The sequence below is a fragment of the Littorina saxatilis genome, linkage group LG6 (genome assembly GCF_037325665.1).
Source record: "Littorina saxatilis isolate snail1 linkage group LG6, US_GU_Lsax_2.0, whole genome shotgun sequence".
NCBI classification, from domain to species: Eukaryota; Metazoa; Mollusca; class Gastropoda; order Littorinimorpha; family Littorinidae; genus Littorina; species Littorina saxatilis.
The window spans coordinates 42341482-42367146 of NC_090250.1; the positions used below are offsets into that span (position 1 = coordinate 42341482).

The 25665-nt window shown below is 42.9% G+C and overlaps 1 protein-coding gene and 1 long non-coding RNA gene across 4 annotated transcripts in view; both read right to left on the reverse strand.

Moving 5' to 3' along the window:
* Positions 1–408: 408 nt before the first annotated feature.
* Positions 409–25665, reverse strand: part of LOC138969285 (gamma-aminobutyric acid receptor subunit alpha-2-like) — a 108132-nt gene continuing 82875 nt past the window's right edge. Inside the window, exons 8-10 of the mRNA XM_070342041.1 lie at positions 25294–25532; positions 4217–4411; positions 409–2249 (exon numbers count right to left, since the gene is read on the reverse strand). Coding sequence (XP_070198142.1) covers positions 2079–2249; positions 4217–4411; positions 25294–25532 — 605 coding nt within the window. The 3' untranslated portion in view covers positions 409–2078. The remainder of the gene's footprint in view (positions 2250–4216; positions 4412–25293; positions 25533–25665) is intronic.
* Positions 10320–24185, reverse strand: LOC138969287 (uncharacterized). Of its 3 annotated transcripts, XR_011456415.1 has the most exons (8): positions 23464–24185; positions 22903–22942; positions 20499–20615; positions 19632–19763; positions 16458–16599; positions 16073–16210; positions 15440–15585; positions 10320–10442 (listed from the first exon to the last, which is right to left on the reverse strand). It is a non-coding gene; the product is annotated as an uncharacterized lncRNA (long non-coding RNA). The 3 variants fall into 3 exon arrangements; XR_011456413.1 differs by lacking the exon at positions 16073–16210 and having other exon boundaries at positions 23464–24179; XR_011456414.1 differs by lacking the exons at positions 16073–16210; positions 19632–19763 and having other exon boundaries at positions 23464–24177.

The window sequence follows — 25665 nt, forward strand, 5'->3', positions numbered from 1 at the left end:
CCATTTACATACATTCTAAAAGATAGTCTTTTGACAAAACCCACACAAGCGTCTCCAAGTAAACTCTCGTGCTTCTCTTTTTCTTTCCATTTGTATTCACTGTGAAGGAAATCACGAATAACACTGTAACAGGCAAAGTTTGACAGTGATATTCTCCACGCTTTTAGAGCGCTAACCAGAGATATAGTGTGACATAGCAAAGTGTGTGGCACGCACTGTGAGTTCAGCTCACTGACCGAGAATAGTTGATGTTGTAAATCGCAACTAGGGTATTGTTACACTTTACCACTGTCCTTGGACATTGAGGGGTTGTCCAAGTAATCGGCCGGGAGGAAGGAAGCCCGGATAGATGCGACAGTACAGCACTTAACAGGTAAATGGAATAAGCATTCGAATATCGCTAGAGTGTTTATCGCATAAGTTGAATCGACTAACACTGTAAACTGTAAACATAGCAGACAGATATCTAAGACAAGATGTCCGCTATTTATGTTGTGCAGTGCGTCGTAAAACCTGTCTGAGAGTGAGATAGCGACCAGATGACAAGGGTGACGGATCTGAGAAGCCGCCGAAGTATCGTAACTCTAGACCAGCATAGCTGAAATTCGACAGGATTTCGCGAAGTTATTGCAAGGTTATGGTTGTCCGTATAGTTGGACCATAAAGGTCACAGGACGAGAGGAACTGAGTAGACCGAGGTCGCCCGTGGAAGGAATTAGACTTCAGATACATTTCCTAGTGAACGGCCATAGACGCTGTGTAATTCTGTGTATGAACAGAGTTAAAATATGTCTATACGATCTTAAGTACATAAGATATAATGAGTGTTTAGTAGGCAGAGCAGACGGTGATTTGAATCTGCCTGAATATGAACTGTAACTGTTTTTCTGACTACACACGAGCCGTGAGTCGATACCAGTAAAGTAGATATCGTGTGCCTGTGAGTTCACGGACTGTTTGTGTATTTCTCTACATAAGTGAAGGGTAGAGGGTTTTGTTAGTGAAATTTGTGCACGGGATTGTAATCTCGCTTTGTTTTTGCATCCAAACCTGTGAGTACCCAATTTTTGAATACCTAACATTTATGTCATGATTGTGTGTATTTGTGTGTATGTTTATTGTAACTGTATAATACAGTGGAGGGAACCTACATTTGGAGTTGTGTTTGTTCCTGTATGATAGCGTACTAGCGCATTTGCATTCATTCACATTCACCTTTTCCTACCTCAAGATCTCTCGGTTATTTAATGCAAAACGTGACACATACACACACACACGCACACCCACAGAAATCCTGCTAAAACAAAGAAATAGTGGACAACACATTTTGGAGGACACCGAGACACAAGGAAGACAAAATACTATATTGCGCACACTCTAAGATACACCCTGGTAGTAACAGTTCCAACATTTATTGAACTGATAATATACACATGTGTATCCACACATCAACAAACTCCGCAAAAAGTAAAATAGTGTGTGAACGTGAACCATTAAAGACTACACATACACGCGGGCGCACACACACACACACACACACACACACACACACACACACACACACACACACCAAGAGTTGTTAATAACAAGGTTAACACTAACATGGCAATGGTCGGGAGAGGGAAACATTATACAAATAAAAGCAAATGTCAGAATCGACTATATTCAAGCCCACATTTCTTCAACCAGGCTAGTGAGATGATCGAATAATACACCAAGCAAATACAAACGTAAAATTCACGTGGTGTGGAGTTTTTCTCGGTTTTAATTGATCTGAGGCTCAAACCACAAGCGGATGGACCAATACAGGAAAATGACGGAGTGAAGAAGAACGGATTTATGGCACAATGAAAACGCACAACTACAAAATAAAATCACGATGTGATGAGTTTTACTCGGTCTAGATTGATCTCAGACTCGAACTACATGTACATACGGGAAGTTGGAGATAACGAAGGTAGAGGGATATAGATAATTACACAATGAAAGTAAAGGCCATGAGAATCAACGACATTCAAATCTACATGACAAATTGAAGAAGCATATCACACAAGACAACCAGATTTAAACGTGAAATTTTACGTAGTGATGAATTTGGTTCTGTCTAGGTTTATCTCAGGCTCAAAGTAGAGGTAGATGAACCAGTAGATTAAGTTGAGGATGATAAAGGTGGAAGGAAACAGACGACGGCAGATCATGTCGATGTTGCTAACGCTGTTCCCGCCCTCTGGGTCCGCTGACATCACACGCTGTAGGGTAAACAAGAGAAAAATATGAGAATTTCCTCAGAAAAAGGGGATGGGGGGTGGGGGGTGGGGGCTGGACTTAAGTTGCAAGGGCTTACACACGCCCACTCATATACACACACACATACACACACACACACACACACACACACACATACACACACACGTGAACGCACGTACGCCCACATGCAAGCACAGACAGACGAGACAGATAGACATACAGACAGGCAGGCAGACCAGACACACACACACACACAGACACACACACACACACACACACACACATATATATATATATATATATATATATATATATATATACACATATATAGGCTTAGGTACATACACATCATCATAAGTCATCACCTCATCTATCCTTAGCGGATTATGACTGTATTCAGTTATTCTGCAGAAAAGACAAATGCTGGAGAAAAACCGTTCTTTTCTGCAGCATTTCTGCATAATGTCATTTTTCGCCGAAGCAGCGTTTTTTTCTGCAGCAAAACATTTTACTGCAGTAAAATTGAAATCAAGAATGCTGCAGTAAAACGGTGCTGTTGTTTTACTGCAGAAAACCTGTTTACATTATTTCTGCAGCATTTTGTACTGGCTCTTGGCGGAATATGACATTATTCAGTTATTCTGGAGAAAAACCGAAATGCTGGAGAAAAACTGTCTTTTCTGGAGTATTTCTGCATAATGTCATCTTTCGCCGAAGAAACGTTTTTTTACTGCAGTAAAACAGTTTTTCTGAAGCATAATGTTTACTTGGTTTTCTGCAGCATTATTGCGATTAACGTTTTCTTCAGAATAGTCTGTGGCAGTTTTTCTGGAGAAAAACGAACGACCTTGTAAAGTAGCGTTTGTATTCGTCGCCCCCTGGGATAGTATAATAGTTTGTTCCGCAGTGTACCAATCAAAAGGCGTGTAGTATAAGGGCATTATATCAGACGAACTGATCCAGAATTACCAATAGTTGTGCGTGACATGTACACGAATGTATTTTGTCTATCTCTCGACAGAGGGGGCTCGCGTACTCCAACATTATAATGAGACAGTACAAAATGCTGCAGAAAAAGTGTAAACAGGTTTTCTGCAGTAAAACAACAGCACCGTTTTACTGCAGCATTCTTGATTTCAATTTTACTGCAGTAAAATGTTTTGCTCCAGAAAAACCCGTTGCTTCGGCGAAAGATGACATTATGCAGAAATGCTGCAGAAAAAACAGTTTTTCTCCAGCATTTCTGTTTTTCTGCAGAATAACTGAATAATGCCAAAATGCTGAAGAAAAAGCGTAAACAGTTTTTCTCCAGTAAAACAACATCACCGTTTTACTGCAGCATTCTTGATTTCAATTTTACTGCAGTAAAACTGTTTTACTGCAGAAAAAAACGTTGCTCTCGCGAAAGACGACATTATGCAGAAATGCTGCAGAAACAAACAGTTTTTCTCCAGCATTTCTGTTTTTCTGCAGAATAACTGAATAAAGTCATAATCCGCTAGGGATACTTATCACTACCACCACCACCACTAGTCAAAACTGATTGTAGTGGACAAGGTGGACCTATATAACAGCTGTCACCGGTGCCACTGTGCACAAGAAAGTTATTAACTCGGTGGGAACCAGTCGCGGGTTCGGATTTGTGGAAATTGAGATATACAGTACTGGTGATTCATGATCAGTCTAACCAGGCAATCCTACCCCGCGGGTGGTTCTCACCCTGTTGGTAACTTTTGTTGTGCACATCATCCAAGGCAACAACTCTCAAAACTTACAGCCATTCTCTGTCCGTCTTTATCGGTCTACTCGTTGTCATTCGTTGGTTTCAATAGTATGAACGACATTGTCCGCCTCTTCAAAAAGTTGTCCGTGAAAGCACATTGGCTTGCTGTGTTCCTTTCGTTGCATACATAATTCGAGCCACTGTAAGTACACTTTAATTAATTAACCACAGTTCAAATCAACTCACAGCCATCCGGTAAGACCAGTTCCCAACCAGGCACCGCCAGAACAACTTGCCACATGACAACGTGGTGTATGTCGTAGCGTATGACGTCGGCTGCTCCTCCACCTCAATGACGCGGAAACGGTTGTCCAGCAACGTCTCGCGCTCACGCTCGTCCTCCTTGTCCGTCAGGATGACATTGAGAGGGGGTGGGCAGGCCTGAGGAGAAGAGAAGATTTAAAATATATTTTGTTAATGTTTATTGACGTCTGTGATGTGGGACACCTCCCAAGAATGAACACCTTCTAGTGTTGTCACTTTAGACATTAACTTTGTTCATGTCATACGTTATTGTCCCATCCCTGCTGGGAAATTCGGGTCGCATCTTCCTCTCAGTGGAAAGCTAGCAGCAACAAGAGTCGCCCTACCCAGGTGTGTGCGTGTTTAGGTGTAATCAGTCACCTGCACTTACGGCAGAACGGCCGAGGTCTTTTTCGAGCCACTGCACTGTGGTGACGCGGGGGTGGGACTTGGATATATTCGTCTCTGACTCTGCACATAACGTTAACCCGTGTCCGTCCCGGCCTGAATTCGAACCCGTGACCGCCACAGATTCAGTGTTCTATATACCAACTGAGCTACCGACCCCAATACACATGCCATAACTCTACTTGTCGTGACAGGCCAGCTAGACATTTTTGCTGGTCCAAATTAAGCGTGTCCTATTATCGCAGGAACCACTCACTGAACCCACAAAAAGTACAAGACAGCGTGAAATATGTATTACAGGGAACTCGCCGTGAACACGTACAAAGGTGTGTATGCAACAATGTAAGGCCCCCCCCCCCCAAAAAAAAAAGTTGTATGTTTCTGGTAACATGGCTACAAAAAATAGTGTAGGTAGGTAGGGATTTTATTTTTAATTTTTAATTTTTTTTTTATCAGGGTAGAAAATAACTATACAGTGACGCAAAGAGACTGGACTTACTATACACAGAGAAAGACAACACATTACAAAACAAGAGGCGAAGCCATCAAGGCTCACGTAAGAAATCGACAAACAGTAACACAAACTCAATCACTCCGTCACACACACACACACACACACACACACACACACACACATGCAAGGCCACCCAACTGGGTTTATTGCTAACATTATGTCAACTGGGTTCCACATGTTCTAAACTAGTGAGCACTTCAAAAAGCACTATACAGCTTCATTTAGTTGTAAATGATCCGAATATGAGTAAAAAAGAAAAATATCTAAACAAACTTCGATGTTGCTGACTTTGGAAAAGTTTGGAAAAGTGGGTTTCTTTTTTGTACTAGTGGGTTCCTTGAGATACACACCGACGACCAAACTACCAAACTGGGTTCCAAACCTGATTCTGCTGTTTGGAGCCTAAATTTGGAAGTTCCACCTTGTTCTCTCAGGGGCGGATCCAGGGGGGGGGTTCCGGACCCCCCCCCCCCCCCGCTTAAATTTTTTTTTTTAAATTAAAAACAAAGAAAAACTGATGGCTCAGGTTGCACCAGATTGCTCCATTTTCCTTGATTTATATCAAAACTGCTCCGGGGGGGCATGCCCCCAGACCCTATAGGAGCAGGCCTTTGTCTTTTAAGTGACAGTTTTAGAAAGTAGGTCGGCAATTTGCTGTCTCAGGTTACACCAGATTGGTCAATTGTCCTTGTTTTGATCCAAATTTGTCTTCCTAAATATACTTTTTGGAAGGTGTATTAGAGGAATTCCGGGGGGGGGGGGCATGCCCCCAGACCCCCCTAGATGGTTTAAACACTTCGCGTCCTCAATTAACTGTTTCGCGTTGTCGAACTCTCCCTAAAAGACATTTGAACCCCCCCCCCCCCTCTTAACCATGCTGTGATCCGCCCCTGTTTCTTGTGTGTGTGTGTGCGTTTCGATATCAGTAACTCATCGTCAATTGTGGAAAGTCATAATAAGCCTGGACACATTAAATTTGCCGCCACACCAAATACGAATTGTGATGTTCAGGAATGAGCCTATGTCCGAAAATGGAATTTCTTAGCCTATGGTTACAAATAAATGTCTAACCAATGGCTAAAAGCCATTTAGCCACAGGCATATTAATGCATTCGGCCTTGGACTAAACATTCGTTTTGGTGGTAGAGGGCCTCACCACTATTAAAAAAAAAGGAAAAAAGGTCATGCATTCTGTACAGTATTCAACATTCAACAGAACATTCATTCGTCCATTGGCTAATCCGCAATTTGTAGCATTATTTGTGAAGTCTGTAACGCTCCTATTATAGACATGGATGCAAACACTCAAGACAAATGGATCAAGTTTAGTCAGCCAATTTTATTTAAATCAATGTTAACTGACAAAACACTTTTTGTGAGCAAAACACCGAATGAACTACAACAGCAAATTTAATTTGAAACATTAACCAAGCACATTTATGAAAAATGATGAAACTAAAATAACAAATAATCAGCATATTTTACATAAAACGAGCCTAATTTTCACCAAATTGTAATATCTCCACAAGTCATGGGCCAAAATTTACAACAGACATGAGATTATTCAGTAATCCCTTTGGTGAAAATGGTCCATGGAATTCAAACAGTATACGAAAACTAGTGACATTCCTTCTGGTAATTTGTCTTGGAAGAAAACAAAAGCATATACTGCATAAAAGTATATATGTACATGCCTCAGGTATTCAGGACTCAAGAATACTTATTCCTCAGCCCATAAATAGGGTGATACACCATAACATTAACAAACAGAAATTCATATGAAAATATTCGGCACACAGGCATACTTGATACTGGGTTAGTCTTTCTTTCTTTATTTATTTGGTGTTTAACGTCGTTTTCAACCACGAAGGTTATATCGCGACGAGGGAAAGGGGGAGATGGGATAGGGGAAAGGGGGGAGATGGGATAGAGCCACTTGTTAAGTGTTTCTTGTTCACAAAAGCACTAATCAAAAAAATTGCTCCAGGAGCTTGCAACGTAGTACAATATATGACCTTACTGGGAGAATGCAAGTTTCCAGTACAAAGTCAAGTCAAGTCAAGTCAAGTTTTATTCCGATAAAACCCCGTGAGGGTACATGGAAAATTAAAAAACACAATAAAAACACATTTCATTCAACACCAAATAAAAGGAACTAAAACAAAAAGAAATCAGGCTATGTACAGAAAAGGGAGTTGAGGGGTGAGGGAGAGCAAAAACAATACAAGAAAAAGTGTCATGAAGAAGGACTAAACATTTCTTACATACTGCTTGACTAAAATCTTTACAAACATTGACTATATTCTATACAAGAACCACTCAACAAGGGTTAAAGGAGAAACAGAATCCGTTAGTCGCCTCATACGACATGCGGGATGCAGAGAAATAAGGATGTGGAAAAGAAGACTTTTGGTAAGTGAAATAAAGGTGATGGATCCAGTCAGGTAGAAATAAGACAACAAGAAAAGAATTGGAAAACTGCAGGGAATAGTAGGGAGAGTTTTCTTGGAAGGAAATATAGGTGAAAGGACTGGTAAGGCAGAAATAAGACAAAAGAAGAGAAGAAACAGAACCGTTAGTCGCCTCTTACGACATGCAGGGTAGCATCGGGTAAATTCTTTCTAGTCCCAACCAATATGGGACTCCCCCTAACCCACGGGGGGTACTGGGTTAGTCACATGTGCATGCATATCTGACACTTCTTCATGAATTTCACATGCATGTCCGCTGCATTTGTTCCCCAATCATCCGCATATTCACATACCTTTTTAACATACGATAACTATATATACGCTCTTGCAAAAAATATGAACGTGTGATCAATAAAACAAATGTTGTCATGTAATAAACTGACATAGTTTTCCTGGACAAAACGTATTACAATACCATCAACTTAACCAAATACAACTTCTTTTTGTGTTTTTGGCTTTCAAATAAAAAATGGCCAGTTTTCTAACATGTGCAGCTGCGCAGGGTTCTGTGACTGTACAATTGTGTTGACAATCGAAACATACATGGTATCCTGTATTATTTTGCTGCAATCAACTCTGCACGCAAATCTTCATACGCTAGGCATACAAATACAAAATGCACATCACTTTCAATACATGTTTTACAAAAAGGACAGAAAAATGCCGTAGTTAATTTAGTTTTATCATGGCTGTGCTTATTTGGCTCTGTAACTGCTAATCCCATTCGAAAACTTGCAAGGGTCTTGCGGCTGGACCAATTTTGACATTGCAATCAATTAACCATTGCATACATGTTTGAACAAATACAGGGATTGACTGAACTCCTGGGTTTTCCCATACAAATCCAAATCTATACAAACCCAGGTGAACATTGGTGGCCCAATTTGTTTAATCCTTTTCATCCAACTTCAAGAGCATATTATACGCTTTTCTTGGTATCCTGTTTTCATTCATTATTGTTATTTTCAACCAATATTGTAACACACACATATAGCAATTTAAAAACATTGACTATCTTCCAGTGTCTCCAAAAACCATATCATTCGGAGTACACTCCTGTTTGTGACCAAGTGTAACCATGCTATAGCCTGGTTGATAGTACTAATTATCATTCCAGACGTATCCCTCAATATCTTAGAAAGTCTTCCAAGTTCGGGGAGTCTGCAACTTATCAATGTGTCTTCTTGAGAACAGTCTTTCCCCATACTTTAAAGGCTGACATAGTCCTATTTAATAATTTTAATTACTTCCAGGGCTTTTCCCATCGTTGCGGGGATGTATAAATTAAGCTTCCTGCAAAGTTTTAGGTTTGAAGTCCTTACCAATTACGAGAAATAATTAATTCTTTATAAAGTTTATTGCTATGTTTAGCAACAGTTCTCCAGGACTTAGGCTATTTTTAGACTGTCAACACAGACAGTACAGCTTCATCAATCCCCGCGTGAAGGAAATCGCTCACCTTTCTTTCTTAATTTGGTGTTTAACGTCGTTTTCAACCACGAAGGGTTATTTCGCGACGGGGAAAGGGGGAAGATGGGATAGAGCCACTTGTCAATTGTTTCTTGTTCACAAAAGCACTAATCAAAAATTTGCTCCAAGGGCTTGCAACGTAGTACAATATATTACCTAACTGGGAGAATTCAAGTTTCCAGTACAAAGGACTTAACATTTCTTACATACTGCTTGACTAAATTCTGTACAAAAATTGACTATATAATATTCTATACAAGAAACACTTAACAAGGGTAAAAGGAGAAACAAAATCCGTTAGTCGCCTCTTACGACATGGGGAGCATCGGGTAAATTCTTCCCCCTAACCCGCGGGGGGTAATCGCTCACCTTCCACGTGCAAAACGTAGTGATATTGACACGCCAGATTAGCGCGGTAGTGTATTGTGCTAAGCAGGAAAGCGAGCTTTTCTGTATTCTTGTTAACTTCGCAATTTCCGGAAAACATCCACTTTCACTTTGAGACTGTTCCGTTTACATTCGACACTATCAACACCACTTTGCAATACTGCAATAATTTTTTCTGTGTTCGAAAGCTACAGCCAATCTTTATTATATCCCTTTAGGTACAGTTTTATAACATTATTGGCACATGTAAACAATAGGAATTAATTAATGAACGCTACGTAAAGGGCAGCCTTTAAGAGAAGCGAATCTGAAAATGTCATCGTCTTTCATTTTTCCAATTACCTTTTCAAAAAACTGTTTTAAAAAAAAGTCGGTTTATGAAATAGGGACCCACTTTGTTTACTACTGTTTCTAGCAGAAAAGTGTCAAATGAGGGTTCTGAGAAGTTTTCAAGGCTGGAACCTTTTTGTGCACTTTCGTCAATTTTGTGTGTATATTAGTTCACACACCAAAGCGTGTGAAAAAGTTTCCGACTTGCCGAAACACACAGCCCAAGGACAGATAACTCTAGTTACTGACGAGTTGCAGTTTCAAGATGGCGACGACTCGTGGATCCAAGGTAAGCTTGTCGGCGAAGCAAGTTTCTTTTTTCACTGCCAAAATCTGAGCTACCTCTGGCTCTTCTTTGTGAACTCATTCAAGGTGGGTAGACATTTTTACATTGACTTGTTGGCAAAAAATACAACAATGTTTTTTGCATTTATCTCCGCCCCCACCCCCCCCCCCCCCCCCCCACCTGACAGTGCCTCTTTGAGTAGAGCAGGAAACTGAACACTTGAATGGTCACTTGAATGGTCACTTGAATGGTCACTTGAAAGGACTTGCTTTGGCTGGCAAAGAGATGATCGGCATCCTGAATCTGCAGAATACAACATCCCACAAAGGTTAGGGTAAGAGTGTGAGACAACATAATCTTACTCACAACAATTGGACAGGAAGAATTATATTCAAAAATGCAGTTGTTGCAAGCAAAGTTTGAGTGACATAGAGGGAAAAAACAGAGAGAGAAAGAGAGAGTGAGAGTATATTGCGAAGGTGATGGACACATTAATCATTAAAAAAAAAAAAACACACACACACACACAACATTATTTATTAGTATATAGACCTTGGGAAATAGAGACACAGAGGAAATTAGACCTCAGGGAACAGAGATCTGGGGGATGACTAACCTGAGGAACAGACCTGGAGGAACACAGACCTGAAGAACACACCAGGGGGAACACAGACTTGGGGGAACACAGACCTGGGGAACAGACCTGGGGAAACACAGACCTGAGGAACAGACCTGGTGGAACACAGACCTGAGAAACATAACTGGGGGAACACAGACCTGGGGGATCACAGACCTGGGGGAACAGACCTGGAGGAACACAGACCTGAGAAACAGATCTTGTGGAACACAGACATAGGGAAACAGACCTGGGGAACACAGACCTGAGAAACAGACCTGGGGGAACAGACCTGGGGAAACACATACCTGGGGGAACACAGACCTGAGGAACAAACCTGGGGGAACACAGACTTGGGAGAACACAGACCTGAGGAACAGACCTGGGGGAACACAGACTTGAGGAACACACTTGGGGAAACACAGACTTGGGGGAACACAGACCTGAGGAACAGACCTGGGGAAACACAGACCTGAGGAACAGACCTGGGGGAACACAGACCTGCCTACCCCCAAAATTACAAGGTGTAATGAGTCAAGCCAAAAAGAGTAATCTGTTGGAAGAAAGTGTATTCAGGTTCCATTCGGCAATCATTTCGCACATTGTCACTAAGTCTTCTGCTCGGATAATTTCTCCTTCCAGTTTTGTACTGTATCACTCAACTTCCTGATAAAGAAACAGGTAATTTGAACGTCTATGAGCTCTCTGTACTGCATCCTTGTGATCATTTGTCCCGATGTGCTATCAGGGCCTAGCATTGGAAAAAGTGAGTTCAGCTTACAAAGGCGGGGGTCTGGCCCCTGGTGGGGGAAAAAAAGAAGAAATATAAATATATATAGTGGTGAAATAGAAAAAAACTCATAGAAAATTTGAAAAATAAATTGAGATTTTTTTTACCTAAAATGACCCCCCCCCCCCCCAAGAAGATTGAGCAACTAAATTATGCCTTCACCAACAAGCAAAACACAGACAGAAAACAAGAAAACTGACAATCTTGTGTTATTTGGCCTGAAAGTGCCATTCCCACTTCCAGGAATACCTAGATTCTTTGTCACTGAATGGCTGACCACGTTCAACAATGTCGCTTCGAGACATTATTTCAAGTCTAGAGCCACAAAACACCGGCACAAAGCATGGTCGCGCGATGCCACAGGAAGTGCGTGCTCAAGCAAACTGTCAAACCGATTGAGAATTGAACCGAACAGCGCACAAAACGAAAGCTGGGACTGTTTGGGTTTACCGTTTGGGAATAACAGGTTTTTGCATTTCGGAGTACACCAAATCGAGTTCCGCGTACTGGAGATGTTATTTCGGCGTAAAGTAAGCCGAACAGCTTACAATGCTAGGCCCTGGCTATGCACAGTCATATTTTCCAATGTGTGCACACGAAAAGTCACAGTGGCAAAGGGAACACAAGACGTGCTTTGGTCCTTTTGATTAAGGTCCTAGGCATGGCCACGATTTCATTTAGCTAGCTGCCTTTGTATTTCTGTTGAATGCCCGAGTTGCCCAGTAGAGTCCATGCAGCACTGTATGCTGATGACCTTGTTCTCTGGTGCACTGAGGAGCATGCAACAACTGCGACCTACAGGATGCAACTTGCCCTCGAGAAAGTTGCAGCTTGGACAGACAACTGGTGTGTAACCATCAACAGAGACAAGACAACAGCTACTCTCTTCACACTCTCCGCCAAAGTACAACCTGGAAGACTGACGTTGGGTGACACGCCACTGAAGTTTGAAGACCAGCAAACTTACCTCGGAGTCACATATGACAAACGCATGACATGGCAACATCACATCATGAATGCGGAAGCAAAAGCCAGAAGAAAACTGAACATCATGAGGAAACTGGCAGGATCACAATGGGGCGCAAACGAAAAGATCCTCAAGACAGTGTACCAGGGGACCGTACGACCTCACCTTGAGTACGGATCTAGCTCTTGGATGACAGCAGCCAAGACGCACCTTCAAACCCTAGAGATAGTCCAAAATCAAGCGATGAGAATCATCACAGGCGCTATGAAGACAACCCCAATAGACAAGATGCAACAGGTGACCGGCATACCTCCACTCAGCAAGAGAAGAGAATGCAAAGCGATGGTACAAGACATCAAGTACCAGTGCATTCCAGACCACCAAATGAATGCAAGGATAAAGCAGCTCTCTTCTGGCAGGCTAAAGAGATCAAGCTTTGCAACTGAGACACGGGCCCTGAAGAGAGAACACCAAGCAAAGATGCCTGAACTGGTTCACCCATCACACTTCTCCCTTGAAGAACCACCCTGGAAAAACAACCTTGAAAACGTGTCCATCCAGACCACAGTTCCTCATCTCACAACAAAAGATGAACAGAGCGATGTGCAGAAGAAAGCCAGGTGACACTTGCCATGCTCGACGAAAGATACCCCCAAGAAGCATGGATGCGGGTCTTTACAGATGGGTCCGCCACAGATGCCGTCAAGAGAGGAGGAGCTGGTGTCTACATCCAACACCCCAGTGGAGAGTGGCAAGCAGAGGCTATACCAACTGGCCTCCATTGCACCAACTACAGAGCAGAGGTAGAAGCGCTTATCCACGCAGCCAATACCATCAGCAGCAAGGTCAATCCCGACACCCAAGTTGTCTTCCTGACTGATGCCTTGTCTGTGCTGCAAGCAGTCAACAACAACAAACTGCCTCAGCTTACAACGACACTTCATAACATCACTTGTCTGAAGACTGTATTCGACAAGCGCTTAGAACTGTACCCACGGAATACGCGCTATATAAGCTTCATATTGATTGATTGATTGATATTGCAGTGGGTCCCCTAACACTGCGGGATAGAGGGGAACGAACAAGCGGATAAAATGGCCAAACTGGGTGCGGAGGACGAACAAGAAGAAAACCCAGTGAGCTCCACAGAGATGAAAACCGTCATAAAGTCTCTGCTTAAACCCCCCCCCCCCCCCCCCCCAACGCACGACAGCAACCACCAACTGTCAAGACCTGAACAGGTAGTCATTTTTCGCCTGAGAACAGGGCACAACAGAATGCAACAACACCTGCACAAAAAACTGCGAGCCGTGCCCTCCCCCATGTGTCCCTGTGGAGACGCAGAGCAGGATGCAGCCCACATCCTGCAGGACTGCAGGAATCTCCAGCCCCTGAGGAGAGAGATCTGGACCAGGCCGGTGCCCCTTCATGAGAAGCTGCATGGACCTGTGGAGGCTCTTCATAAGACCACCAGCTTCATTACCAGAGCTGGACTCCACGTTTAGCATTGGCGAACGACAAGAAGAAGAAGACAGACCTGGGGAAACACAGACCTGGGGGGACACAGACCTGAGAAACAGACCTTGGGGAACACAGACATAGGGAAACAGACCTGGGGGAACAGACCTGGGGAAACACAGACTTGGGGGAACACAGACCTGAGGAACAAACCTGGGGGAACACAGACTTGGGAGAACACAGACCTGAGGAACAGACCTGGGGGAACACAGACTTGGGGGAACACAGACCTGAGGAAACACAGACCTGGGGAAACACAGACCTGGGGGAACAGACCCGAGGAACACAGACCTGGGGGAACACAGACCTGGGGGAACACAGACCTGAGGAACAGACCTGGGGGAACACAGACTTGAGGAACAGGCCTGGGGAAACACAGACTTGGGGAAACACAGACTTGGGGGAACACAGACCTGAGGAAACACAGACCTGAGGAACAGACCTGGGGGAACACAGACCTGCCTACCCCCAAAATTACAAGGTGTAATGAGTCAAGCCAAAAAGAGTAATCTGTTGGAAGAAAGTGTAATCAGGTTCCATTCGGCAATCATTTTGCACATTGACACTAAGTCTTCTGCTCGGATAATTTCTCCCTCCAGTTTTGTTACTGTATCACTCAACTTCCTGATAAAGAAACAGGTAATTTGAACGTCTTTTTGTTTCTATGAGCTCTCTGTACTGCATCCTTGTGATAATCTGTCCCGATGTGCTATGCACAGTCATATTTTCCAATGTGTGCACACGAAAAGTCACTGTGGCAAAGGGAACACAAGACGTGCTTTGGTCCTTTTGATTAAGGTCCTAGGCATGGCCACGATTTCATTTAGCTGCCTTTGTATTTCTGTTGAATGGCTGTCTTCTTTCTCACAGCAATCCTTTTACCACCACTGTGACAAGCTTCCTCGTCAGATTCGTCTGTCTCGTGGGGACTCAGATTTTCCACGCGTCGCTAATTCATTGTAATGCGAACGGCAGCGTCTATCTTGTTTGTGGCTGAACAGACCGGAAATGACCGGATATTGCCTAAATGATCTCGCGCAGGCGCAAACTCAAGCTCTGCGAAAGCAACTATACTGATCGGATTTACTTCGAGATAAGATGCAAAAAATCATACTTTTGGATTCTTAAAAATCGTACTTCCATTCTGGAAAGCATGGTGGCGTAGTTTGGGTTAACATTCGTAGTAAGTTACGCCCAAATCGTAAGGGTAGGCAGGTCTGGGAACACAGACCTGAGGAACAGACCTGGGGGAACACAGACCTGGGGGAACACAGACCTGGGGAAACACAGACCTGGGGGAACACAGACCTTAGAAACGGACCTGGAGAAACATAGACCTGGGGAAACACAGACCTGGGTAATGATGAAGCTGAATCCAGACACAAACAGACAATGAAGATAAGGCTAACCTAGATGGCGGTGGTGAGTATGAAGAATCGGTGAAGACTCGAACGGCCTCTTTACTCTCTTCCTCTTTCGACCTCGGCTTTCATGCCTCTCTGCTGACCCTTGGGCTATCCTGGTTTCATGGTCCTCTCTGGCACTGTGTGACACCCTGTTGAAAAACAAAAGGTTCAAGTAGTGGAGAGCCAGAACTGTCAATATTAATGCTGAGAGGAAAATTCAGCTGACAAGAATGCAAACAGACTAGATCCAAGTCATTCCAACATCATGGACAGCCTGGTTAAAGTATGAAACATGGTTTTGGAGGTGACCGCACATTAAAGTTTTAGGTTTCCCCGGTGTGCAGGGACAGCCAGACGGACGGACAGTCAGATGGACAGACAACCCGTCAGATAGACAGACAAATGGACAGACAGCCAGTCATATAGACAGACAGCAGACGGACAACCAGCCAGACGGACGGTCAGATGGACAGTCAGATGGACAGACAGCCAGACGGACAATCAAATTGAGGGACAGATGAAGGGATAACATGTAGGCAGTCATAGTCAGATGGAAACAAAGCAATATAGGCACTATCTAACATGTCAGAACAAAATCTAAACCAAGTCCTTGCTTTATCTTAAAATGATACAGACCCAGTTTTCTCCAAGTGTGAAAGGCAAGCATGGTTTACTCTTGGTCACAAACAAGAGCGTGAGCTTTCAGCCCAAGGTCACTATGGGAGCAGGTCTGTTTCCCCTGGTTAATGTTGTGCAGGGCTTTGTTTCCTGGGCCTGGAGGGAACATACACCCAGGGAATTTAGAACTAGGGAACTGAGACCAGAGAAAACATAATCATGGTGGAAAATATAAACCTCAGGGAACAGAGACCTGGGCAAACATATACCTGAAGGAACATAGACCTAAGAGAACATAGACTTGAAGGAACATAGACCTGGGGGAACATGGACCTGGGGAACATGGACATGGGTAATCGTGTAAGTGATCCCGGACAGAAAAGACAATGAAGATAAGACTAACCTAGATGGTGGTGGTGAGTATGAAGAATCGGATGAAGACTCGAACGGCCTCTTTTTTCTCCTTTCGTCCTCGGCTCTCACGCCTCTCTGCTGACGCTTTGGGTACCCTGGTTTGATGGTCCTCTCTGGCACTATGTGACAACCTGTTGAAAAAAAAGGTTCAAGTAGTGGAGATATAGAACTGTCAATACTAATGCTGAGAGGAAAATTCAGCTGACAAGAATGCAAACAGACTAGATCCAAGTCATTCCAACATCATGGACAGTCTGTTGAGGTATGAAATAAATTATAGTTTTGGAGGTGACCTCACGTTAAAGTTGTATTTTTCCCCGGCGTGCACGGACAGCCAGACGGACAACCTGATGGAGGGACAGATGAACGGATGACATTTAGGCAGTCATAGTCAGCTAGAAACAAAGCAATACGAGGGGGACTCATTATATTTTGGAACCTGGGCAAACTAATGAAGTCACTACTTTGCCTTTTTCATTACATCAAAGACCAGTTTGGGGAAAACTTGTGACAACAAAAATTACTTGATTCCGTGCAATAGTTTTCATTCTTATGAAACGCGCTTTTCGGTGACCTCGGCGATCAACCACAGTCGATCGACTGGGCAGTCGATCGACTGTCAGTCGGTTCACTGCTATCTTATGAAACTGGCCCCTGGGGCCCAGTCGATCGACTGTGGTTGATCGCCGGGTCACCGAAAAGCGCGTTTCATGAGCGAATCACCGTCACCCGCGGACAACCGCAGTCAACCAACTGTACAGTAATCCGAATGGCCAAGTCGAGGGCTAAATTTAGCAACATTACCACTTCCGTTTGCTCATTTGCACGTGGAAATGGCGATGGAAGAAAAAACTAGTCTCGGCCCGCTCAAAATAACAATGATCGAGACTTTCAGTAATTCCTTCGCGTGACGTCTAACCCTCTTACGCCATAATGTGACGTCTTCAAGACATAACCCTGACTTGTCTCCTGGATTACTGCGTCATGATAGATACATTTCGAAGAACAATCACAAGGTTTGGCTCACAATCCAAAAAAGTCAATCAATATGAGGCTTATGTCGCGCGTATTCCGTGGGTACAGTTCTAAGCGCAGGGATTTATTTTTAAAAAATTTTAAATTTTATTTTATACAATTTATATTGCGCACATATTCAAGGCGCAGGGATTTATTTATGCCGTTTGAGATGGAATTGTTTTACACATCACATCACGCATTCATATCGGCCAGAGAAAACATAATCAAAGTGTGAGCATTGTCATTGTGTCATTGACTGTGCGGATAATTACATTTATTTTCGGTTTACCGCAGTAAGCCGAACACAGTGTTGGGGGGAGAGCATCACCGTGTTTGGCCGACTTCAGGTGAGATGACCCGCAGTCGGCCGACTGAAATTTTGTTTGTGAAACCCGATAATGTCGGATTACTGTGGTTCTCTCGGACAACTGCAGTTGATCGACTGTGTTTCTGGCTTATGAAACATAGACCTGGGCAAACATATATACCTGAAGGAACATAGACCCAAGGGAACACAGACCACAGGCGGAAGGTATCGTTCACTGGACCACTACTTTCATAGAAAGACTACAAGGTATGACACTCAGCTTCGAGTCTTGCTCCACTAACTTCAAAAAAAATTATGCAAATAATAATTGCCAATGTCGAGATTCTTTGTAACTTTACAAATGCCAGGATAAATGAATGTTCTAACTATCTGTACCTTTTATGTTTAGCTGCCTGTCCGCTGCACCGTATTTTGTGCGACCAAACGCGTCTGTCGCCGGCATATCACTTAGATCCCGTGGGAAAGCTGAACAGTTGTAGGTCCGAGGAGTTGGTAGTGCGATGCGCTCATTGGTTAATAACCGGATATTCGATGATTATTTTTGATTTGGCAAACGGTTCTTCACCAAAAACCTAACAAAAACCTAAAGTGAAACTCCCGTGGGTAGCTTCCCTTCGCTGCAATATTTACATATGTTTTAGACCAATGAGCACCCGTATGCATATTCGGTGCGGGATGCATGATTTCTTCCCAACTACAGGTAGCGGTTCGCAAACGAACATTCGTCAAAATGATGGTTAACAAGAAGAGCAAACGCTCGATCGAGTCACTTTCGCAGTTCTGAATATTATATGAGGCATCAGATGGACAGGAAGAAATTGCTATTCACAACACAATACAGATGTAAATAATTTGATGTAAAGAATAATCCTATAAAGTTTGAATCAAATCCGATGAATAGTTTCAGAGATATGATATTTCAATTTTTTTCCTTCAAGACATACCTGTGACCTTGAAAAAGGTCAAAGGTCACCAAAGCAGACGTCAAAGTGTAGAGGTCACTGGGAGTCACGTTCACATAAAATTTGAGCCCGGTCACTTTTATAGTTTCCGAGAAAAGCCCAACGTTAAGTTGTGTGTTGCCGAACAGAAAAGGCTAGTTATCTCCCTTGTTTTTCTGATAACGTTCGTAAAAGGCTACAGATGTAAATACTTTGATGTAAAGAATAATCCTACAAAGTTTCAATCACATCCGATGAACTTTGTCAAAGATATAAAATGTCTAATTTTTCCTTTGACGCTGACCTGTGACCTTGAAAAAGGTCAAAGGTCAACGAAACCATCGTTAAAGTGTAGAGGTCATTGGAGGTCACGACTAAACAAAATATGAGCCCGATCGCTTTGATAGTTTCCGAGAAAAGTCCAACGTTAAGGTGGTGTCTACGGACGGCCGGCCGGCCAGACAGCCGGCCGGCCGGACAGACTAACACTGACCGATTACATAGAGTCACATTTTCTCAAGTGACTCAAAAACAACTTGCAGCAGACGGCAGCTGAAAATTAAAGATACATGTATGATGTAGTTAAAACAATCATTCAACTGTATTTATTTGACCTTACACAGACTGTTGGAAGAGGCAAACCGCCTTGAACACAAAAATTGTCCGCAGGAAGCGACTCCAAGAACACAGACGACTTGAAGCTGAGTGACATACCTTGTAGTCTTTCTATGAAAGTAGTGGTCCAGTGAACGATACCTTCCGCCTGTGCACAGACCTGGGCAAACATAGACCTGAAGGAACATGGACCTGGGGAACATGGACATGGGTTATCGTGTAAGTGATCCCGGACAGAAAAGACAATGAAGATAAGACTAACCTAGATTGTGGTGGTGAGTATGAAGAATCGGATGAAAACTCATACGGCCTCTTTTGTCCTGGGCTCTCATGCCTCTCTGCTGACGCTTTGAGTACCCTGGTTTGATTGTCCTCTCTTGCACTATGTGACAACCTGTTAAAAAACAAAAGGTTCAAGTAGTGGAGATATAGAACTGTCAATACTAATGCTGAGAGGAAAATTCAGCTGACAAGAATGCAAACAGACTAGATCCAAGTCATTCCAACATCATGGACAGTCTGTTGAGGTATGAAATATTTAGTTTTGGAGGTGACCTCACGTTAAAGTTGTATTTTTCCCCGGCGTGCACGGACAGCCAGACGGACAACCTGATGGAGGGACAGACAACCCCATCGTGCCCAGACATGTAGCCAGACGGACGGACAGTTAGATGGACAGACAGCCCGATGGACAACCGGATGGAGGGACAGATGAACGGATGACATTTAGGCAGTCATAGTCAGATGGAAACAAAACAATATAGGCACTATCTAACATGTCAGAACAAAATCTAAACCAAGTCCTTGCTTTATCTTAAAACGATGCAGACCAAGTTTTTTACAAGTGTGAAAGGCTAGCATGGTTACACTTGGTCACAAATAGGAGCGTGAGCCTTCAGCCCAAGGACACAATGGGAGCAGGTCCGTGTTTCCCCTGGTTAATGTCCCGCAGGGCTTTGTTCCCTGGCCCTGGAGGGAACATACACCTGGGGAACTGAGACCAGAGGGAATGGGGGGAAATAAAGGACTCGAGGAATAGAGACCTGAAGGAACATACACCTGGGAAACGTAGACCTAGCTAATCATGGAGCTGATCCCATGTGCAAAAGACAATGAAAATGAGGCTAACCTAGAAGGTAGTGATGAGTATGAAGACTCGAACGTCCTCTTTTCCCTCCTCTTTTGCCTCTCTGCCGACGCTTTGGATACCCTGGTTTCATGGGTCTCTTTGGCACCATGTGACACCCTGTTGAAAAACAAAAGGTTCAAGTAGTGGAGAGCCAGAACTGTCAATATTAATGCTGAGAGGAAAATTCAGCTGACAAGAAATTGAAGAATGCAAACAGCCTAGATCCAACATCATGGTTGAGGTATGAACATAGTTTTGGAGGTGGCCTCACTTTAAACTAAAGATGCACTGAAGTAGTACGAAGGGAAAATTAACAGAGGTAGAATGAAGTTGCTTTTATATCAATCTGAAAATAATTTCACAAAAATGAGCATCGCCAATTTGTATTATTTTCATTTATCAAAAGTGAATGAGCACACCTGGAAATTTTGGACTTGGTGCTTGACATAAGACTTGACATCATAACAGTACTTGGTGGGCTACCGTAATGACTTAGAGTGTACCAAAAGAGACAATCGCGAGCACTTTGTAAGTCTTTATAAAAAAAAAGTAAGCAAACTAGAAAACCATGCCCTGTTGTAAATGTTTCTTTTAGAGTTTAGACATTCAGATTCTGATGGCATCTGCTTTAAGTGTTTATTAATTCTCGTAACAGTGCATTCATGATTCAAGGGGCAGTAGGTGAATTTTTTTCAAATATAAATGTGACTGTGAGTGATAGGCCTATGCCACAGATGGTACAGAATCTATGATTATGTTATCAAAACGTGTCTAAGCTGAATTCGCGAAATAAAGAGAAAAGCGCCAACTCTTGAGTAGAGAGGTAATAAAGTAATCGCTAATCGAGCGAAATGGCAATCCGTGGCGACTTACTTAGGAGTCGGGAAGACGCAAATCCTGTGTATCGTCAAGAATAAAGACTCGGTGTTATCAAGATGGGGAGAAGGATAGCGAAGCGAAAGTACGCAAAGAAAGGTGCCTGTACGAAGACCTCAACGATCATGTATGAGACAAGTTTAGCGATGCACGGCGAAGAAACATTCCTGTGAGCAGAAACATGATTCGGGAGAAAAGTCGTTATGCTTTCTATCGAGCAGGACATTCGGATTTTACTGGTTGCGCCACAATGTCAAATGTGCTTCACTCGGCGGGGAGCGAGCATTACGCCATGAGTAAATTTTCTTTGAAACTTGAGTTAAAGTTGTTCTGCTGTAATGTGTTTGGGTGTGTGTGTGTGTAGATAGGACTGTAAACTGCAACTGTGTGTTTGTGTGTGTACATTGACAGTACATAACAGTACATACATTGTACACTGCAACCAAATTCATGACCGCCCGGGCCAAAAACTCAAACAACCATTTTAAGACTCCCCCCCCCCCCCCCCTTTTTTACGACCTAATTTTCAAGGTTTTTCCAAAGTCGTAAATGGGGGTTCTACTGTAGTATGAATTCGGTTTTCATGATCACACCAAAGCCTGATGAGACTCCACTAAATACAGTTGGTTGTTTACTAATTCCTTGCTTGCATCACTGCAATACAACTCATACTGGTATTCTTGAAGTTGAAGAACAGCAACAGGTCTTGCTTTATTTCACTATTATTTTCACAACTGCTGACTGAACAACATTCAGAATCGCAAAATTTGGCAGTCAAAGGAGACTTTCTTCACATTGACTGTGTGTAACTAAGCTAGAGTGTACTGAAAATGTGAAATGACGTCACAGTTCTAGAACAGTGAGAGCAAGAGGTAAGGTGATTTGTTTCGGCAGGTAAAAATGGTCATATATGTACGCAGCGATATCTTGTGCAAAATTAAGTTTTTTTACTAAATAAACATTACCAGTATATTAATAAAGTGTACATAATTATCAAAATACTGTTGATTTAGACTTCAACTCTGTGCATCTTTAAAGTTATATTTTTCTCCGGCGTGCACGGACAGTAAGACGGACAGACAGCCAGATGAACAACCGAACGGAGGGACATAACATTTAAGCAGTCATAACGGTTAGGGTGGACAGGGGGTTAAGCCCTTTTAGTTTTCAGGGGTCGCTTTATTCTCCGGCCCCGCGAGGGTGTTTTGTTTCTGCCGCCCTATGTCCATACACCTGTATTTTCCCGTTTAATAACCCTATCATGAGTCATCCCTGAGGTCGCCTATAGTTGTGGACTGGGCGTTAAGCATCCAACAATTAACAAACCCAATCACACATTTCTGACAATGGAATGTTCACCCAATGACCCATGTAGTCTTTCTCATCATTTATAATATTAAATGCCAGGCTGGAGCTCTACAAAAATGAAATTTATTGGTTTGATTTGGTTACAGATCAACCCACAGATTTCCCACTCTCATGGACCAGCCAGGATGCACTGACATTGATTAATCGTGATCCTTCTCACCTTTGAATTACCCGTCATAATGGCTTGCTGAAGAAATCATCTGCAAATAAAATGCAAACAATTACACTTACAGCAATGATATACACATGCATGCGCATGCTGTCAATATTCAATTTTGTTGTGCATGTTTATCAATATTATGTGTTGCCCCGAGTGCTGTGTTAAACACTAACAGAATCTTCAAAAAGATGAAGGCGGGTGGAAACTAGAAGAACAGCCTGCGTCTATTAGAGATCGGATTGACAGCCGGTCTTTTCAAATCGTGTTTTCTGTAAGCTTAGCTAAGAAATGCCATATTATTATCACCATCCTCAAGTTACCTACTCATAAATTCAGCACTAAACGCACAAATAGCATGAAAGAAGAAAGTACAGGCATTTTTCTTGCGTGAAAAATAGATCAATACTATCTCCGCCGTTCGATCAGTCACTGCCTCATCCCAAGATAATATAGCCTACACAAAAACACTTATTCACAATAAATTAAAAAGAACAATGACAAAAACATACAGTTTCTGTTCCCTAATAATGAAACAATCATAAAATTAAGTTTCCCGCTTACCTTGGATCGACGAGGCGTCGCCATCTTGAAAATGCAACTCGTCAGTAACTAGAGTTATCTGTCCTTGGGCTGTGTGTTTCGGAAACTCAGAAACTTTTTCACACGCTTTGGTGTGTGAACTAATATACACACAAAGTTGACTAAAGTGCACAAAAAGGTTCCAGCCTTGAAAACTTCTGAGAATCTTCATTTGACACTTTCCTTCTAGAAACAGTAGTAAAAAAAGTGGGTCCCTATTTTTGGAACCGACTTTTTTTTTAAACCCAGTTGGACGCTTGTGTGTTAATGCAAGGAACCCAGTTATGTAGTTGTGAACACACACACACACACACACACACACACACACACACACACACACACACACACACACACACACACAGAAAGAGCATAGGTGAAACTGTGCAAGAAAGCGAGACACTAGATCTAGATCTGTCTGTCTGCATGCAGCCTACTTACAGGACACGACTGCCAACTAGTCTCGGCGCGCTCAAAATAATAATGACCGAGACTTTCAGTACTTCCTTCGCGTGACGTCTAACCCTCTTACGTCATAATGTGACGTCAATGTAATGTGACGTCTTCAAATGTTAGAGTTTCTACCACAGACATACACACACACGCACGCACAAACACACACACACACACACACACGCACAAACGCACAGACAGACAAAGTTATGATCGCATAGGCTACACTTACGTGAGCCAACAAATGAGACAAAACGAATGCGGGGTTTTCCCCCTTGTGTCATCTGCCGTCTGTTACTTTCGTTTTGACGCTTTTTTTTTCTCTCTTTTTTACAAATGTAATAAAAAAAAGTCTAGGGTCGGCGGGAAAAAACTAGGTAGGGTCGGGTGACCAGAAACATACAACTTTTTTTTTGTGTGCCTAATGTTGAAAGAGGCGTGGTTCAGAAAACAGAATACAGAATACAGAATCATTTATTTCCCAAGGTTGGGAATTTGTTTTGACATTGCGGTTAAAAAACATTCAATCCAGCCATGTACACCAACACATGCATCTACACAAACTGATCAACGGCATCAACTTAAACAAGACGCGGAAGGCAAAAATACAACATAGGCCTATTTAGTAAAACTGTCGAACTCACAGAATGAAACTGAACGCACTGAATTTTTTTCACCAAGACCAAATACTCGTATTATCGTCAGTCCACCACTCGTGGCAAAGGCAGTGAAATTGACAAGCCAGAATAGCGCGGTAGTGGTTGTGCTGAGCAGGATAACACGCTTTTCTGTATCTCTATTTTTACTTTCTGAGCTTGTTTTAATCCAAACATATCATATATATCTATATGTTTTTGGAATCAGAAACCGACAAGGAATTAGATGAAAATGTTTTTAAAACGATTTTGGAAATCTAATTTTATTCATAAATTTCATATTTTTAATTTTCAGAGCTTGTTTTTAATCCGAATATAACATATTTTATATGGTTTTGGAATCAGAAAATGATGAAGAATAAGATGAACTTATTTTTGGATCGTTTTATAAAAAAATAATTTTTCAGATTATTTAATGACCAAACTCATTCATTAATTTCTAAGCCTCAAAGCTGAAATACAATATCAAAGTCCGGCCTTTGTCGAAGAAGACCTCCACCAGAACTTAAACAGCAGAAACCGAATGATTCCTCTCTCAGGAAATTAGCATCGGATGTTAATAGTTTCAACAGATCGGACTGATTTATGTTACTACTAGACCCACGCTTCGGGTTTACCTCCTTCACTCCCCTCTTCTACAACCCCCCCCCCCCCCCCCCCCCCGTAATCCCCAGCCAACCCCCACTACCCTACATCAAAAACTCACCTCCTCTAACACCTCCCCGTCGTACCCCTCCTCCTCTTCCTCTTCTTCTTCGTCGAGTCCCCCTTCCTTGGGCATGAGTTTCGTGAAGTAGTTGACGGCGGCGTACTCTATGAGGGCGGCCATGGCGTACACCAGACACATGTACTGGAACACGTCCAGGGCGGTGGCGTAGGGCACTCTAGGCAGACCCTCTCTCACCGTCATCCCTACCGCTGCCAGGCTGAGGATGGTCGTTACCCCTGCAAAACGTGGATGTTAAGATAAAGACAGATTCCTTCTCGTGTAAGTCATCAACGATTTGGCCGGCACGGTGGCCTAGTGGTAAGGCGTCCGCCCCGTGATCGGGAGGTCGTGGGTTCGAACCCCGGCCGG